This window comes from Cheilinus undulatus, linkage group 1 (assembly GCF_018320785.1).
Source record: "Cheilinus undulatus linkage group 1, ASM1832078v1, whole genome shotgun sequence".
NCBI classification, from domain to species: domain Eukaryota; kingdom Metazoa; phylum Chordata; class Actinopteri; order Labriformes; family Labridae; genus Cheilinus; species Cheilinus undulatus.
The window spans coordinates 6805200-6823520 of record NC_054865.1 but is presented as its reverse complement, the minus strand read 5'-3'; the positions used below and the strand labels follow the sequence as shown (position 1 = coordinate 6823520).

The window sequence follows — 18321 nt, the reverse complement described above, 5'->3', positions numbered from 1 at the left end:
CAGCAGAGTGTTGACGGCATTTATGCATCAAACCTTAGTGATCGTTGACCCCACTCTGATTTTATGTGATCTTCTGCTTTGTGGCTGAGTTGCTGTTGCTCCTAAACTTTCTAATATCACTTACAGTTGACAGTGGAATATCTAGCTGGGATGAAATTTCACTAAATGTCTTGTTGCCAAGTTGGCATCCATCACAGTACCACACTTTAAGTCACTGAGCTCTTTACAAAAACCCATTTAATACCACAAATGGAGGTAGGTGTTTGATTTTATACACCTGTCACAGCAGGTCTGGTTGGAACACCTGATGTCAAAAAATTGACAGGGGTGTCCAAATACTTTTGTCCATAAAGTGTCTTAGGGCTGAAGTGGTACTTGTATTCATCCTGACACAGTCATGGTTTGATAGAGAGGTAAGAACCAACATGCGGCCTCTGTGAATTGTTTGACCTGTAATATCTGTCGTCTTTAACTGCTAAGAATCATGGGTAAAATCAGTCAAAAGTGCCTGTCCAGGAATACCTAAACTAAATTGAAAGCTGGGTCTGAACCATTTGGAGTACAAGCAGAGACAAGGTGTCTTTGGAAAGGTAACATCCTGAAGTGTGTCACTTTTAGTATTGTTTGTTTGTAGTCTGACAAATGCATTTATTGTGTCTGCTGTGATTTTATCCTGATATGGTTTACGTGGTCAGAATCCTGAGAATTGGAGCTTTCTGGTGGTGTATAACATGTTATACACCTGTTATTTACTTTTTGTAAATAACTGAATTGTTGCAACAAAAACAAACAAAACAAAAAAAAAAAACAAAAAACAAAACCTGCCCTCAGAATTCAATGGGGTTAGTGTGTAGTCTGTACAGTCTTTATATACAGCCATGCTTTTAATGTCTGTTCATAAGCATCTTTTATTCTTAGAGGTTAAGGATGAGTTAGAAATCATGTTCACTTATCCTGTTTTATCCTCCCTATGATGGTTATCTAAATCTAAGCCAAACAAATATTTATTTCATGGTCCCTCCTCCTCTGGGTAGTCAGTCTCATTTTTCATAACGGTGATTCTCAGAAATATAAAATATTTTGTCAAAATTTGAACTTAAAACAAAATTTAAACAGCGATAAAGTCACTGCTTCAGTCTTAGTCATGGCATCGTGATAAATATCAATGCCATCATTATTACCATAAACTGTATCACATTATAATCTGTCTCTACTGCCCCTTATCATTTCATCAAGGTTTCTGGGAACCTCAGGGTCATATCGAAACTTTGACTTGGCATCTTTGGTGCACGTTTCAGCTGCACTGACATCTTCTGCATCTCTAGGAACTGACTTAAAAAAATAATCTCGATGTTAATCAGCAGAAATGCTGGCTGGATGCCTTTGTCTGCACGCGGAGGTTTCTGTTGTTTTCTTATCAGTCAGTCAGAGATGTTATCAGTGGGTCAATTACATCAGTTAGCTCTTTTTGATGATGTGCAGAGGTAACAGGAAACTCCCCCCTGCTTTCAGCCTGTTTATCTTCTCAGGAATCTGCTGTAACCAGATCAATGGTCACATCCTTATCATAAATACACCTGAGGCTGCAGCCGTTGCACGAAGACGCCTGGCAGAACAGCACAGACAACATGAAGATGAGACCCAGCGCCTGCACCCTGCTGGTGAGCATGAACTTATCTAACCAAAACGGCAATGATAGAATCTCTTTCTCTACCAGACAAGACAACATCAGCGATATTTAATCTAATGAAACAAACATGGCACAAATAAACAGTTGCAGCCATGTTTACTATCATACTTTACCTGGATGACACTTAAATATGTGACTTTGTTTTAGCTGGACTGGTTTATTCAGATTTATATCATTACATGGAGTTACAAACAGAGCTCTAACTACAGATGTTACCTCAGTATTTAGTTACTTTTCAATTTAATTACTGTTCATTAACATTTAATACTATGTTACTTTATTCTTTTAGTTTCATCGATTTGTGATTAACTTTTCAATACTTCTTATGCTTGAACATATTTTGTACTTGAATTATGGTCTTTTTTCTAATAATAAAATAATGCAGTCAAAACTAATAATTTTGATGTAAACTCACAATTCTGGAAAAAACACGTCAAAATGATCAAATAAAAACTCATAATGATGAGTTTTAAAAAATCAAAATTATGCAAAAAAGTCAAATGTCAGAATTTTAAAATAAAAACCTACTGTGATGAGCTTAGAGGTCAGTATGATGAAAATCCAAGTTATGCAATATAAACATAATAATAATATTAAACATGGCATTTATGAGATGAAAAATTGGAATCATTAGATTAAAAAATAAGATTGAAAATTGAAATTGTTGATTAAAATGTATAATTATGTGACAAAACATCCAAATTAGGGCATTAAAAACCACAATTCTGGAAATAAATGTCAACATTTTCTAATAAAAACACAAATGATGAGTTTAAAACTCATTTTGATTTAAAAAAAATGAAAATTATACAAAAAAAAAAGTCAAATGTCAGAATTATTAAATAAAAACCCACAATGATGAGATTAGAGGTCAATATGATGAAAATCCAAACTTGACATTAAAAAATAATAATGAGATTTAACATCGTATTTATGAGATTAAAAATTGAAATAATAAGACAAAAAAATTTAAATTGTGGAATAAATATATATGAGTATGAGAAAAAAGTCAAAGTTTTGAGAAAAAAAGTCAAAATTATAAGATAAAACTCAAAATTATTTAATAAAAACTCACAATGATGAGATAAAATGTCATTATGACAAAAAGTCAAATTTATGCAATAAAAACTTAAAATGAAAAGTAGATATTATAAGATAACAGTCTTATGAAAATGCTGATATTTTGAGGTAGTAAGTCATAATAAAATATTAAATAAATGAATTTATCATTAAAAAGTAACATGAGATAAAAAAAAGAAACTCATTGACATTTTAAAAAGTCAAAAATACAACATAAAAATTCATGTGATGACCCAACAGAATGGCATTATGAGATAGTTAATCTTAATTTTGAGAAAAAAGTTCTCATTTTAATTTTACACCTTAGTAATTACATGCTAAATCATAATTTTAGCATTCTAATCTCATATATAGGACTTTTTATATCATGATTTTGACTTTTCATCACATAATGAAAAGGTATCTCCAAATTAAGACTTTTAAAATTAAAAATGTTGACTTTTATCTCACTTTTTATATGGTTATGACTTATTGTCTCATAACTTTGACTCTTTATACTGACAAAGGGCAAAATATGACCTTTACCCTTTATTATCGCACTTATGGTGCATTGAAAAAAAGATGGTAAATTAGTTTTTTTATTTGTGCATGAAAGACAAAGGCGATACAACACACAGAGAAAGTGCATGTACTGATGTTTACTGATGTTCGGGCAGCTCAGTCTGGAGACGCTATTCGAAAAGGCCTCTAGGGGTGCTGTGGAGTCATTTTTAATGCATGTACTCAAACTCGGTGAAATATCTACATTTTCATCCGGATTTATATATCTGCAAATTTTGGTGAGTTTTAGAGCATATGTCGATATCTAAATTATCAGTTTATTTGCTAGAAAAATCACAACATCTACCATTTACAGTAGGGTCCTCGCACCAATGCTGGGCTTTACCCAGATGATCAGAAAGTTGGTGTTAGAGAAAAATGTTCCTAGAAAAGCCACAGAAATGATGTCTGGCTTTATTAATTCTAGCTTTATTTTCTAATTTCCAAAGAAACCACACAATGCAGGACACTAACAATATAAATCTCTTCTCAGATATGCTGCAGTGTATTGTGGGTTGCGCCCTCTTCCTCCTCATCGCCCTCCACTGTTAAGGCTTCTCCTCCTCACAGCTGTCACTCCAACCTGACGTTCTCCTCAGAGGTCATCTCCTCAGCTGAAGGAAACGGGGACATCCACGTCAGATCTCTGTCTCCGTGGATATGGAGGTCTGTGTAGGGTTAAGATAATAGCAGTCCTTTTCATATCCTGTCTTTAACCACCACTTCAGCTGAAAATAATTAGCAGACTCCAACAGCTCCAAGATGGTTCAGACAGATTCCATGTTTTCGGTTTTCATGTTTCCATGCAATAAATGTTTGAAACAGTCTATCTGGGGTGCCAGGTTACCAGAAAAGAGTGTCAATAACATGACGCCTTCATGGTTATTGTCTAAAAAACCCAATCCATATACTAAGCATTAAGAAAGTATTCAGAAGCCCCTCAGTGTTTTTCAGTTTTTTTATGTTGCAGCCTGATGCTACAGTCACAAAGAATCATTTTAATTCTGATTAATCTAATCTCAGTACATTATCATGACAAAGTAAAAAAACAGATCATATTTTTAAATTTATCCAAAATAGAAAACTGAAATATCACATTGACATAAGTATTCACACCCTTTGCAAGAAAACCTTGAAATTTAGCTCAGGATCCTTCCATTTCTCTGGATGGTTACTGGGATGTTTCTGCACCTTAATTGGAGTCCACCTGTGGTAAATTTAACTGGTTGGACATGATTTGGAAAGGCACTCATCTCTCATGGCTTTATTTGGAGATTTTTGCTAAATCTGTGCAGGATTTGATGAGTTTTACACTGAGGAGAGGTTTCCGTCTAGCCACTCTGCCATGAAGCCCAGATCAGAGGAGGGCTGCAGTGATATTTGTCCTTCCAGAACTTTGTCCCATCTCCACACAGGATCTCTGGAGCTCAGTCATAGCGACCATCAGGTTCTTGGTTGCCTCTCCCCTGATTGCTCAGTTTAGCCAGGCGACCAGCTCTTGAAAGCACGCCTGCCCACACAATTTTCTGGGCCCCTGAAAACCCAAAGACAGGGCCCTCCCCAGCTGTGATTTATTGATATCAACATGTGTTTGATAAGTAGCATTGGTGCTAGCATCCTGGCTAACATTTACCTTATTTTGGTGTTGAAAAGTTTGTCTAAGTATTATTGGGTTCTGATGCTGGAATGATTTATTAACGGTACTTTTAACTACTTTCACTACTTCTTTCCATCCATTATTACCACATCTTTATGCCACTTTTAACACATTCTTTGCTGCTTTTGTCCCATTTTTGCCACTTTGCCCATTTTTGCCACTTTAATCTCATCTCTGCCCTTTTTTAACCATTTCTTTCCTGCTTTTGTTTTTACCACTCTCTGTCCCTTTTCCCATTTCTGCAACATCTTTTTGCAACTTTTTGCCCACTTTACCTGCCTTCAGCCCCTTTTTGCTGTATTTAACCCATTTTTGCTACTTTTGCCAATTTCTTGCCATGTAACGCAATTTTTGCCACTTTTCTCCCATTTTGTTGTTTTATGAGCCCATTTTTCCCCATTGCTTTCACTTTTAGAACATTTCTTCCATTTTTACCCCATCTTGCCAATTTTCACCCATTTTTGCTTTTTTTTTGCCTATTTTTTGCCACTTTTAATGCACTGATGCCATTTTCTTCACTATTTTGACCCATTCTTGCAGGGTTGCATGGCAGCACAGGGGTTAGCGACGTTGCCTCACAGCAAGAAGGTCCCTGGTTTGCATCCTGGTCAGGGCCTTTTGTGCTGAGTTTGCATATTGTCCCTGTGCATGCGTGGGTTCTCTCTGGGTACTTTGGCTTCCCACCACAAAAAACATGCTTATCAGGTTAATTAATCACTCTAAATTGGCCTGGTTGTCTGTCTCTATGTGTCAGCCCTGCAATTGACCAGCGACTAGTCCAGGGTGTACCCCACCTCTTGCCCAATGACAGTGACCACAACGGGATAAGCAGTGTAGAAAATGGATGGATGTGTCTGTGCGTTGAGTGTGTCATTCATTAGTGTATAGTTCAGACCTGAACTGGGTGGGTCTGGGGTAGGGTGGGGTTAGTGCTTTAAGACATTGCTATAAACCTGTGCCTTACTAACCAATGCAACTGGATGATGTCTGTTGTAATGTCGGATGGACACATTCTTGCCACTTTTCACCCATTCTTTTCACAGTTTTTTAAATTATTCACTATTAAAAAAGAAATTCTGTCAGTTTCCTCTATTTTATTTTCTGGTATCCTGACATTTGTGCACATCATGGCTGAGCTATAAAGCCTGACATCATTTAATAGTTCAGTGCATCCATCCACATCGTTAACATTACTAAAAAAGGGTAATTCTTTTTAATAAAAGGGCTTTGCATTTGGAAAAGGCCTCAGCGTATATGAATGAAGATCATGTTTAGTTGCTTTGATAAGCATGGTTGTTATCCAGGGTACAATAAAATAGGGTTATCACAGTCTAACTTTACAATTGACCATGATTTTGCTGATCTTCATGGGCCTCCAGTTTGGCTTGGCCCCAGAAGGCTCACCCCTTTATCCTCCCTTACATGCAGCCTTGCTTGGAAAAGTCCTGGTTGTGCCAAATTTCTTCCATTTGACAATTATGAAGGCCACTGTGTTCCCACACAAATACACAAATACTAAGGAGTCTCTAAGACTCTTTAAATTAATGAATAGTTCAGATCCCAGTTTAGATCAGTGTAATTGTGGCAGTCTTTTTGGGCAATATTGTGAAGGTTGACAAAAACTGCAAAGAGAAGTTTTATTCATTGTTTGCATTATCTAAAAAGAATTTTCAAATCAAACCTCAGTCACACATGAGGGCTTAAAAGCTGGCATTTTTGCTTTACTGTTACAAATACAGCAAAAAAATAAACAAAGTTTCTTAATCTAGAAACTAAATTATTGTAACATAGTGTCATTGAATAAATTCAAACATTGACTTAAATGAAGAGAGAGGCCACAGACCACATGATTATCAAAACTGGAGATCTGATAGATCTGTATATGAATTTTATTCGATATTATTGTAGGATAACATTCTAGAAAAGTTTTTATTTTTATGAGTCTCCTGCATTCAGTCAGATGTTGAGACACTGATTTTCCTGTTTTTGATTCAGGGCGTCCACAGTGAAGAACCAGATCAGCTCTACAATCTGGGAGGCTGAGTGCGTTAGTTCCTTCTGTGTCAGTCCTAACCCAGAACAGGAAGACGGGACCAGCCTGAACTCAGTCCCCATCTACCAGAACATCCTGGTCCTCCAGCGGCAGGGCCGAGGAGGCTGCTACAGGGCATCGTACCGGTCTGTGGCTGTGGGCTGCACCTGTGTCCGGACCAAAAGTAACTAAGATAAAACTCCCAAACCAACAATAAATTTATTTAGTTTAATCAGAGACATTTTCTATATAAATAAAAGTATAATTAAACTGTTTAAAGGATCAGTCTGCTGTGCTGCATCTCACAAGGGAAAAATTAAGATTAGCCTAAATGTAAAAAATAAAACATTTATTTCAAACCAAGAGTATGATGTGACTTTTTCTTTTGTGGGACATCAGAGTTTATTGGGAGGGTAAAGCAGGAGCATGGGGGGTATATTATAAAGGGCAAACACCAACTCCCCAGTATGTGTGCATTGGGACACAGCTTTAAAGCAAGTTTTACACCAAACACACTGTTTAACACTTTCAGCAGTTCATTCACAGTTAGCTGCTTTTTCTTCATAAGAAACCCAGACAAGATTCTCTTAACAAACTTGTTTATTATGCTTTTATTTTGTAATTCTACTGTCTTAAGCTTAAAGCACTTTACTCTGTGTTTAGAGAAAAACCTATTTTTTATTTTGAAAGTGGAAATGCAACTTCAACTAGATAAAATGTGTTTAAAATTAGTCTAATGAAGATATCAGTGAATGTGTCTAAAGTGATTGCAGTATAAAGACACCAGTGTCTGAAAGGTCCAGTCACTGTTTTATTGGTATTCCTGGCTACCATTACACCATGAAGACAAAATAACACTCCACTCACTAACAACTCAGAGAAAATGTCCTTAAAAAAGTATAAGCGGCAGTGAACATCCTCTGGGGTTCAGTTTATAGACCCTTGAAAGCTTGTAAAGGTAGAGGGTAAAAAAAATTTTAAAATGCAAAATACAGGAAAATCCTGGAGGACAATCTTATTCAGTCTGTTAGAGAACTACGGTGTGGGAGGAGATTTATTCTCCAGAAAGACAATGACCTGACGCATACAGAGGAAACTACACTACACAATCTTAAGACAACAAGGTGAATGTTCTGGAGTGGCAGAGTCAAAGCCCGGACCTCAGTCCAGCAGAGAATTTGTGGCTGGACTTGAAAAGAGCTGCTCATGCCTGATCCCTGTACAGCCTGACAGAGCTTGAGCAGTTTAGCAAAGAAGAATGGAGTAAAATTGCAGTGTCCAGATGTGTAAACCTGACCGAGACCTATCCACACAGACTCAGAGCTAGGAATACAGCTAAAGGCACATCTACTAAATACTGACTTGAAGTGGAATGAATATCTATGCACTTATTCTACGTTACATATTTTTATTTAATTGATATTCATTTATAGAAATGTGTTTTTACTTTGACATTAAAGCGTTTTTTTGTCATACAGGCCAAATTATGTTGACCATGATTGATGTATAAAATCAATAAAAGGATAAAACATCCAAAAGGGTGAATATTTTCATAGGCACCGCTGTAGTCGGGGTGTGTTCTGTGTGTGTCTGCAGTGTGTTGAGTCTCATGATGGCTGAAATCCTCCGCTGAGAAAAACTCATTCAGTCTGAAATCAGACAGAATTAGCCGAACAAGAACACATTGTGGAAATTTGGTGTGTGTGCATGTTGCCGTGCATGTGACAGCAGCCTGTGGTCTGTGGAACTGAACTTTGCAGCAGCCAGTAACTCTTACAGATCAACAACACTTACACACTGGACAGATCAGCGGTTAATGAGATAGAATCGTTTAAAACAGAGAAGTAAATGACTCCTGCAGTGCTGTAGAAGCTCACTGATGCCTAGCTGGATTCAGGTAGGACTGTTCTACCTGTGAGCTGTCGTTATCGTGTGTTTTGACTTGTGTCTCTGTGATAATTTTGTTTTCTGGAGAGCATTTCTCCTGAGATTTTATCTTTTTAGTAACATTAATAAACCAAGCCCAAAACTAAGACTATTAACCATTTTCTTCTGAATGTATGTACTGCCTGATGATAAAAATTTTCTTAATAATCCTGCAAATGTTTTATTTCTCAATTCTAACCACAACAAAAATCAAGAGAATCTTCATTGCTGCAGCCAGATTTTAACATTGTGTTTTCCCCTTCAGTTTGTGTTGTTTCATCAGGTTTTCTGAGAAACTGGTAGGTGTTCAGGTCAAAAAGCTGGATTAAACCTCCTCCCATCATGCCTCTGGTATCATTCGCTCCTCCATCGTTGTTCATCACCCTTAAAAGTCTGCTGGACCGCCTCCTCCCCTCCCTCCCCTCCACTGTCCGGGACGTTGATGTCCCTCTTCTGTTTCGAGAGCGGTTCATCCAGTCCGGGTACCGTCCTGTGGGTCTGCCATGGCGCTGCTACGCCCTCAGTCTCTTTCAGATCCATAATGAGACGATGAACGCGTGGAGCCACCTACTGGCTGCCGTCTGCGTGGTGATGAGGTTCATGATGTTCAGCATTTTCAAAGGAGGGGTATTTAACTGTTTAATCTCAGATTTGACACACTGATGTTTAAAGCCAGTTGGTTCAGCCTCCTCATGTCTGATCTTTGACCTCTTCAGGGGATTCTGGGTTTTCGACTGCAGGGTCCTGAAGGTCAGGGGTTTTCTGTGGATGTCTCCTCTTTGCCTCTGGTCCTCTATGTTTTCTCTGCTGTCACATACCTGAGCTGCAGGTGAGCCAACTACAAAACTTCACAAGTAAAAATAAATGTACACTGACCAATCCTCACTCTGACCCAATAAATAAATGAAATAAATCTGTGGTTTCATGTTGCAGTGCTGCGGCTCACCTGTTCCAGTCACACTCAGAGGAGGCTCATTACTCCCTGTTCTTTCTGGACTACGTCGGCATGGCTGTCTACCAATATGGCTGTGCTCTGGCTCTGTACCTTTACAGCTCTGACATCAACTGGACACAAAGCATGCTGGGACAGGTCTGTTATTGTGCATTACATCTATTATCATTGAGTGCATTTGGAGTTTCTTATGATGTTTTCTTTTTTTTTTTTTTTTTTTTTTTGCAGGTCTTCCTCCCGGCTGCTGCCCTCCTTGCCTGGTTCTCCTGCACCACATGCTGTTATGCAAAGCTTCATTTCCGGAGGCCATACCCGCTCTGTAGGAGGCTCTGTCAGGTGGTGCCTTTGGGTGTGGCCTACCTGGTGGACATCAGCCCTGTCGCTCACCGTCTCATCACCCAGAGATGGACGAGCAATCCGGCACTGCCACTGCATGTCCTGCAGGTAGTTCTGCACCGCTGTCATCAAACAGAATCTTTTGTTACTGTTTAGATTGGAAGACTAAAACTGGATGCCCAAAGTAACTCCAGGCATAAACACAAAAAACTTCCTGCCTATAATTTTTCCAACAGATGGTGCTGTTTCCCATCTCAGCTCTGTTCTTCTCCTGCCCCATACCTGAGTGTTTCTCCCCTGGGAGCTTCGACACCCTGGGCCACAGCCACCAGCTCTTCCACATCCTGCTGTCCCTCTGCACGCTGGTCCAGCAGGAGGCGCTATTTGAGGACTTTCTGTGGAGACGGCCTGCACTGGTCAGACAGTTTGGAGAGGAGCGCCTCCTACTGGCCTGTATCTCTTTCCCCTGCCAGACACTGTGCTGCACAATGACGGCGCTTTCCATGAGGAGGCGAGTTCAGGATCAGCTGATGAAAGAGCAAAGATAGAAGAAAAAAAACTTTTAGAACAGATGTCTGTTGTGTGCTGTGGACTATTGTGTTTTTGATGTGGAAGCAGTTTCTAAAAGTTACTAGCCACTGTGGAGTTTCACAAGCCACAATTTTGTTGTCAGGGGAATTTAATTACAGCCGATTATGGCTTTCTAGAATATTGTTGCATCCCTTTGAAATGTAAATAAAGATTGCATTTCCGACTTTAGGACTTTGGCGGGGGTTGTTATATTCTTTCTGGGGGGCCCAAATCCCCTAGCTACGCCCCTGCTCTCTATAGTAGTTGTAGTGAGTGGTGGAAAAGTAGGCCTACTAGACTATTGTACACAAGTAAAAGTACAGTTACTTTAGTTCAAATGTACTTGAGTAAAGGTAAAAGCACTAGTCCAAAAATCCACACAAGTAAAAGTAAATAGAAGATCAGTCAAAGATTACAAAAATACTGAGTAGCTACTTTTGGCTACCTAAGAGGCTTGAGCAGTAAAACATGGTCTTTCCTTAATGTGTACTAACAAGAAAGTATGGATCTCCAACCAGGCTGATTATTATTAGGTGTGACTAAACCTAAAGTTAAAGATGACAGCTGTTTTAGAATGGAATGTGGAATCAATATCTACCAACAGTCATGTGTAATCAGATCAATCTACTAGCCCATTTAATGTTGATGACAGAAAGCTTGAACATCCTCGTTTTGGCTTTAGGTGTTTTTTTTTAACACTTAAAATTTTTAAAAATGTATTTAAGTTCAATACTGCCCTTCACTGAATTCAAAATATTAAATAAAGTATAAGTACAAAAAGCGGTTCAATTACAGTAATCTAAGTAGAAGTAATTAGTTACTTCCCACCCCTTGTTGGTAATTAAGAACTGTTATTTTACACTTAAAACTTCAAGTCTTCTGTCTCCATGCTAATGTTCTTGCAGGTGGTCTTAGGGTGCTTTCTCATTACTCCATGTCAGTCACTTTGCTGTCATGCTGCTATATAATAGGTGTGAAACCAGAGAGTAGCCTCCATGACAGAGTCTTGAATGATCACAGTGTGGCAGGGTCATCAACATAGTCTCATCCGATTGGCTAATTTTCTATATATATATATATATGTGTATATATATATATATATATATATATCCACATATATATGGCTTCCTTTTAGATGTGGAAGCAGAAAAATATCCATGGCTACTGTAGTTTCACCACACAACTACCTAGTAACAGCTGAAGGGCTGCTGTGTCACACATAGAGGGAAAATAAAAGGAGCAGCAACGAGAAAAAGACTCTTTGAAAGGAAGGGCTGGCGTTCTCTGAATAAACTGGGGAACCCAGGCCTCTTTTGGCCTCTGGGAGTAAACGCAACTGATGAGATAAAACATGAGCTTTTCAAAATATTTCTGTCTTTGTTACAGAGAAGGCCTCATTCACTAAGGACGCATCAGGAGTGGTAAAAGCTTTAAAGGTACAGTGTGTAGAATTTGGCCTCTATTTCGCCGAACAGAAACGGTGTAAATGGGATATAATGTTAATATATTTATGTGAAGTATGTTAAAATAAGCGTCCAATCATCCCCTTAAAACTTTCGTTTTCTTTTTACAAAATTAGAAAAAAGCTTTTAAAATTTACATAACCGTTGGTCACGCTCAAGGAGGCTGACATAACGAACGTAAACGTTGTCTACGGCAACGTTTTAGGGACAGAAAGAGCGAATTGCGACTTTTAAATATGAACCTGCCCGCCAGTCCTGAAATCTACCTGGAAGGCAGACGAGCTTACAACTGACCTATAATCTATAAAATAATGGTTACAAAAATGAATGAATAAACCCTCACCTCGTCACTGCTGTAAATGATGTCTGGCTCATGATCCTTTTCGGTCTTCACAGGCTCCCGTCGCTTAGCGATGTGATGTTTTGGTAACATTCTAAAATCTGAACACTAGATGTCGCTAAAATTCAAGATTCTACACACTGTACCTTTAAACTATTGTGCATCGTTTGCTCCTTTCCATAGGCTGAATCTCAAACTCCACACTGTAAAATGTGATAAGAAGAAAAAGACTAAATTCAATTAATTGGTTCTGAATATCATGTTTGAAGAGTTGCTTGTGTTTTCAAAGTCATGTGTTCACAAACATTTATGCTTTTTAAAGTTTTGATGATGTGCAGGGACATGTATCTATCAAAGAAATACACATGCATTGGACTGCTCTGTCTCTCATTTTGTCTTTAATTATTTCATTTTTTCTTCTCAAATTAAATAAAAAAGATAAAATCAATGGCTTCATAGTTTGCTAAAATAAAATAAGAATCCACTGTAATGCAGGACAAACAAATTTATAATGAAGGCCTCTTTTCTATTATTACTTGGGCCACGTGTTTCCAGGATACATGTGACGTTACGGGCTGTCCCATTTCTCACAGGGGGCTCCCCTGACATCAGTGACGTCCATGGGACTCCAGTGTTTAGGCTCTAGGGTGGAGACTGGGATTGGCCTATACTGACTGTGTGTCTGTGAATGTGGATTTTGGGATTGAGCCACTTTAAACAGACTTACTTCCACAAACAGTCCTGAGAGTTGATCATGTCACTGTGACTTGAAACTGATTGGAGTGGAGTAAGAGTTTAGGTGTTGGGTCGGTTTTAGTCATTTTGAGGCTCTAGCAAAGAGGTCCATGAGGCCCTTTGACATTTGGCTTGAAGCAAAGGTCAGGTAAATTAAATACTGAATGTATTTCTTCAGGGTCAGAGCCAGAGAACTATGGGATAAACATGAGATATAAATACTCAGATAACCAACAGACTCATCAGTTATTATAAGAGCATCATTCTAACCAATCACACCTCTCTCTGGACCAGGTGGAACTTCAAAAAAGTTTTAAAAAGCAATATCAGAACATGTGCATTTACTGCTATTTTACACACACAGTAATCCACTAGTTCACTGTTTCAGTGTGTCTAGACCGTTTGCATGTACCTCACTATTATGACATCACGTAAACTTTCCATGTACAGAATGTGCACTACACAGATTACTACATAGATTACTAGATAGAGTAACACTTTCATCCAGTAAGTAACATGTCCCTTTTGCTGTCTGGATGGGAGCACAACTGATCAGAACAGACTGGAACTTCAAAAGGTCTATAGGTTGTTTGCAATCATGTGATCCTGGATAACCTCTCCATGGGGGTCAGGAAGTGGGGGAGGCTTAGGAATGAACTGCTGTAAAGTTAGTGCTTTAAAGCTCTAAATGCACCTGTACGCTACAATTATCATCGGAAAACTTCTAAATACATTGAGTATTATCCCTACAGTTTACAAAAGAGTGTTTTTTCCCCCACAGTTTAACTGATTTACCTGCACAGATAAGATCAATACCAATGTCCTGCAGATCTCTACACAGACAACGGGAGACCAGAGTCTTGTACTGAGCTAAGAGGCTAGCTGAGCTCCTCTGACACATTAAAAGTCCTCATTTTATCACAAACACACTTTAAATGGAAAAGTTGTTCAACTATCAATCAAATAAACCTTGTGAGGTGAGTGACTGAGGAATGAGCCTGTTCTATGTTAGCTTGCATGTTAGCTAGCTCCAGTTTGAGTGCCAGTTTTCTTTCATCAGCCTTTGTCATTTTTAATCCACATGTTTTAAAAATAAAGCCAAACTGTGAAGAGTGAAGTGAAGAGCCATTTGGGAACAACCAGCTCCACTGAGCGAAGCCAAAAGATCTGGATCTCTTAAAAGAGATGGATTTCCAATCACAATGAGTGAGACTGGACAGACAAAAGCTGAGGAAACTGTTAGGCTGCAAGACTAACCCCTCCCAGCCTGCTCTCGTAGTTGTCCACTCAGTTATGACGTTCTCCCAACATCGAAGAAGAAAAAGATCCAGCGTTCCCAATCTGTCTTTTTGTCTTAGGAGTAGTGAGTTTCAGTGTCCTTCACACTTGGCGTCCATTACTCTTCACCTTCTCTTTTCCACCTTCACTGGTGTACCTCATAAAGGCTGATCAGTCAGAGCCACCACGTCCCCCAGTGTGTGATGTCAGTCATGACCCTGCTTCAGTCACACTGCTACAAGACCCTAACACCAGACTAACTAATTCCCTCTAACAGTATTGTAACAAAACACTGATCAGCGTTTAATGAGCTAAACCCTAGCAAAACTGCAATGAACCAAACCGGGTCACTTAAGAATTAAGAATGGTTAATCTTGTGTTTCAAACATGGTTCAGACATGGCCACCAAACAGATTTTATTTTTTATTCTATTTGCAAAGAACCTATAGACATCTACCTAACAATAACTTGATCAATATGGATAATCAAACTCTATTTTAAGTTATTTTTATTTATTCTTGGCCCATATTTATATGAAAATTACATATTTTAATCATTTCAATTACTTTTAACTGTTAACCTAAGATGTTAAGTTCACTAAATGACTGTCTTAAGGCCCCTTTGAGCATATGATTCCTGTTTGTTTATAAATGCCTTTAGGACTATTGGGGTGACGCTGAAACAGAAATAATAATAAAAAATAATCAACTAATTAATAATAGATAATTAAATCAATATTAGTAATTATGCCTATTCATGAAGGCATTAAATTAAAAAAAATGACAAACCCTCAATTTTAGATCAAAATGTCTCACTACCTTGGAGTCCAATGCATCCTTGTTAAATTTGGGGATTTATTTACTTTTTCCTTCAAAAGCACAAAAGACAAGGAGAAAAAATAAAGTATGACTATCAAATGGAGCCCCTCAGGTAACATGAGTAGAAAAAAGAAACCATCTAATGCAATCTACTGCAATCATGAGAAACATTTGTGTTTGCACCCTGAATTTCTGCTGTTGAGTCTCACAGTATCTCAAAGAGTTTCACATTTACATGAAAAACTTTTACAGGAGGGCCTTAAACTTTTAGTGAAACCTCAAAATGTTCTTATTAATGCAAGAAACTGTGTTGTGAGCACAGGATATTTTACAGTTTGATGACTTCCTTTGCTATTTTTTTCACGACTTGACGTGTGATTGAAAACGGAAAAACAGAGATAACTAAAATAGTGGTTACAGTCGTCCATAACAATTAGTGCTAAACTACCACCATTTCCTGTTTTCATGCAGTTAAACTGAGGTTGAAAGTTGTTGGTAAAGGAAACTGCTCTGTTTGGGGTGGAGGCAGAAATCCAGCTGCTGAGAACTTAAAATATCCACAAATAAAACTGAAACTTTCTGCATGACCAGACACGATAGTAGACAATAATTTATAGCCTTTGGCTGTACAGCGGGTGGTGTTATCTCCCCGCCACAGCTCCCTCAGGCCTCGCTCTACCAGTCAAGCCTTCAGTGTCAGTTGCTGTGTTTGGGTGGAGCTGCTGATAATGTTCCACTGTCAGTTTGATTTGGGCTTTAATACGATTATCAGTCCCAGCTGCCCGAGGACGCAGGAACTGCAGTAAAAATAGAAATGACTCTCACTGTTTGTTTTAGTATTTGTCATGACAGAGCGAACAACAACTGACACGCAGAAAAGAGATACGTAGAGTAAGTTTAAGCTAAGATTAGCTAAAACTGAAGACACAGAAAGTGTCACCCAAGTTATGAGTCACTGGCGAGCTTTTAGCCAACTTGTCACAATCAGAAAATAACAGAACAGTTCTTATACTCTAAAAGTTATTAAACACATTAAAAAAACAGCTCAAAACCATCTGTACCGCATTCTCAGAGCTCTCTCTCTGAGACACAACATGTAAATCAGGCCGGTTTGGTTTGGTTGGATGCTCAGCTAAATCCTCTTTGAGCTTAGCTAGGCTTAAATACCAGGGTTTATGTCATAAAATATTCACAATGCATGAGACCCACTTGTTTTTATGTAATCTGCCTACAGACAAATTTTGAAGTTTCACAAACGGCTGCTAGATATCTCAAAGACTTGCTTTTGTCAACAAAAACTCATGATAGCACCGCTGCTAGCTCAAGAACTAGCATTTTCTCTTTTAGCTTTAAACCACAATTCTTTTAGTCAAGATAAGATTAACACATTTTTAGAGTATGATATTACAATGTTTCCCTCTCTTCACAAACCTTTAACTAGCCCTTCTCTGAGGTCCATCTCACCAGCCTCCAATCTTTCTCCTCGTTTGGGCGAGATCCAGAGATCCAGATTTGGCTCAGCTTGGTAGAAGTCAGTGTTTGGCTCACAAACGGCTCTTCACTTGGTATCAGTTTTGCTTTTAAAATGTGAATTTAACAGTGACAAAGGATGGAGAAAAGAAAACTGGTGCTCAAATGGCAGCTAGCTACCTCAGCTAACATAAGAGAGCCATTTTGTTGCACAAGCATTGCATGTTTGTGACAGAATTAAGATTGTTTTATATGTTAAAGAGGCTCAGCTAGCCTTACAAGACTCCTAGTCTCTTGTTTCTCTCTATCTGAGTAGACGATGCTAGACTCTAGGAGGTATGCAGGACTAAGTAATAGTGATTTTGATCACCTGCACACCAGGTAGATCTTTTAAGCCGTGCCAAAACTCATTTTTTGTAAAGTGTGTGGGTTATATTCAATGTACGTAGATATTTCTGATGATAATGGCATCGTAGTGATTCACTTAGAGCTGTTAAGTACTAACTTTCCTTCGTTCCCGCTCAGTCCTAATGGCTGTTCCACACTTCCTGACCCCCAGTGGACTTTTGGGATCACAAGTGCTATCACCCTTTACAAGCTCAGGTCCATTTACCAAGTTCATATTTAACAACAACTTATTTCAATTCAATTTGACTTTACCCAATCAAAGTGGGGCTTCTTACATATCTTCAGGAACAAACGTTTGATGGATCAGACTTCCTCTGACAGAATATCCACAATAGCCAATAACAGCAATCAAGCTGGAAAGAGTCATTGATCTGATACTACATATTTTTATGTTTAAAAAACACAACAGTGAAAGTAAACACGACTTTACTCTGAGCCAAGTGTAATGGAAAAGAAGACAATCGTCATCAATACTGATCTCAAAAAGGGATTCCACTAACTTCTTGTAATGTCAAACATTGATATATGGTCCTGGAGAACAATGGTTCTCAATGTGGGAGTTGGGACCCCCTTGGGGGTCTTGAGACATCGACATGGGGTCTCCAGATGCCTGAAAGAAATAATAACATTCTTTAAATGACACATTTGCCACTTTACACCAATTTTGCTAAATTCAAAACAGTTTTCATCACCTTTTCCCACCAATTTTGCCAATTTTAACAATTTTTGTCACTTAAACCCCATTTTTTTCATTCAAAACCCTTTCCACCACTTTTTAGTCTGTTTTTGCCACGTCTAAAGCAGTTCTTGCCACTTTCCGTCTATTCTTGCCTCTGTTGTCCCATTATTGCCACTATTAACAACTTTTTGCACTCTTTACGCCCATTATAACCATATTTCCCTATTGGTAAGGCCCATTTTTGCCAGTTTAAACCCATTACTGCCACTTTTTAATCCCCTTTTACCATGTTGTTATGCCTACTTATGCTACTTTAACCAATTTCTTGCTATTTTTTTCTTATTTTT

General features: G+C 38.3%; 2 protein-coding genes across 2 annotated transcripts; both read left to right on the top strand.

The window, feature by feature from the left end:
* Positions 1-1597: 1597 nt before the first annotated feature.
* il17a/f2 (interleukin 17a/f2) lies at positions 1598-7191 on the top strand. Its single transcript, XM_041792189.1, has 3 exons — positions 1598-1661; positions 3804-3976; positions 6963-7191. Exons 1-3 carry the CDS (start codon positions 1629-1631, stop codon positions 7189-7191), a joined length of 435 nt encoding a protein of 144 aa, XP_041648123.1. The 5' UTR covers positions 1598-1628.
* A 2076-nt stretch (positions 7192-9267) lies between these two features.
* Positions 9268-10761, top strand: LOC121511528 (membrane progestin receptor beta-like). The gene is made up of 5 exons (XM_041790271.1): positions 9268-9504; positions 9642-9754; positions 9859-10015; positions 10106-10321; positions 10450-10761. Exons 1-5 carry the CDS (start codon positions 9268-9270, stop codon positions 10759-10761), a joined length of 1035 nt encoding a protein of 344 aa, XP_041646205.1.
* The last annotated feature ends 7560 nt before the right edge of the window (positions 10762-18321 follow it).

Excerpts from the sequence above, each read along its gene's own strand:
- il17a/f2 (XM_041792189.1), top strand. The coding sequence starts at position 1,629 with ATGAAGATGAGACCCAGCGCCTGCACCCTGCTG. Across the intron at positions 1,662-3,803 it reads CCAGCGCCTGCACCCTGCTG|ATATGCTGCAGTGTATTGTG; the intron begins GTGAGCATGAAC and ends ATCTCTTCTCAG. Across the intron at positions 3,977-6,962 it reads CTGTCTCCGTGGATATGGAG|GGCGTCCACAGTGAAGAACC; the intron begins GTCTGTGTAGGG and ends TTTTTGATTCAG.
- LOC121511528 (XM_041790271.1), top strand. The coding sequence starts at position 9,268 with ATGCCTCTGGTATCATTCGCTCCTCCATCGTTGTTCATCACCCTTAAA. Across the intron at positions 9,755-9,858 it reads GTCACATACCTGAGCTGCAG|TGCTGCGGCTCACCTGTTCC; the intron begins GTGAGCCAACTA and ends TTCATGTTGCAG. Across the intron at positions 10,016-10,105 it reads CACAAAGCATGCTGGGACAG|GTCTTCCTCCCGGCTGCTGC; the intron begins GTCTGTTATTGT and ends TTTTTTTTGCAG.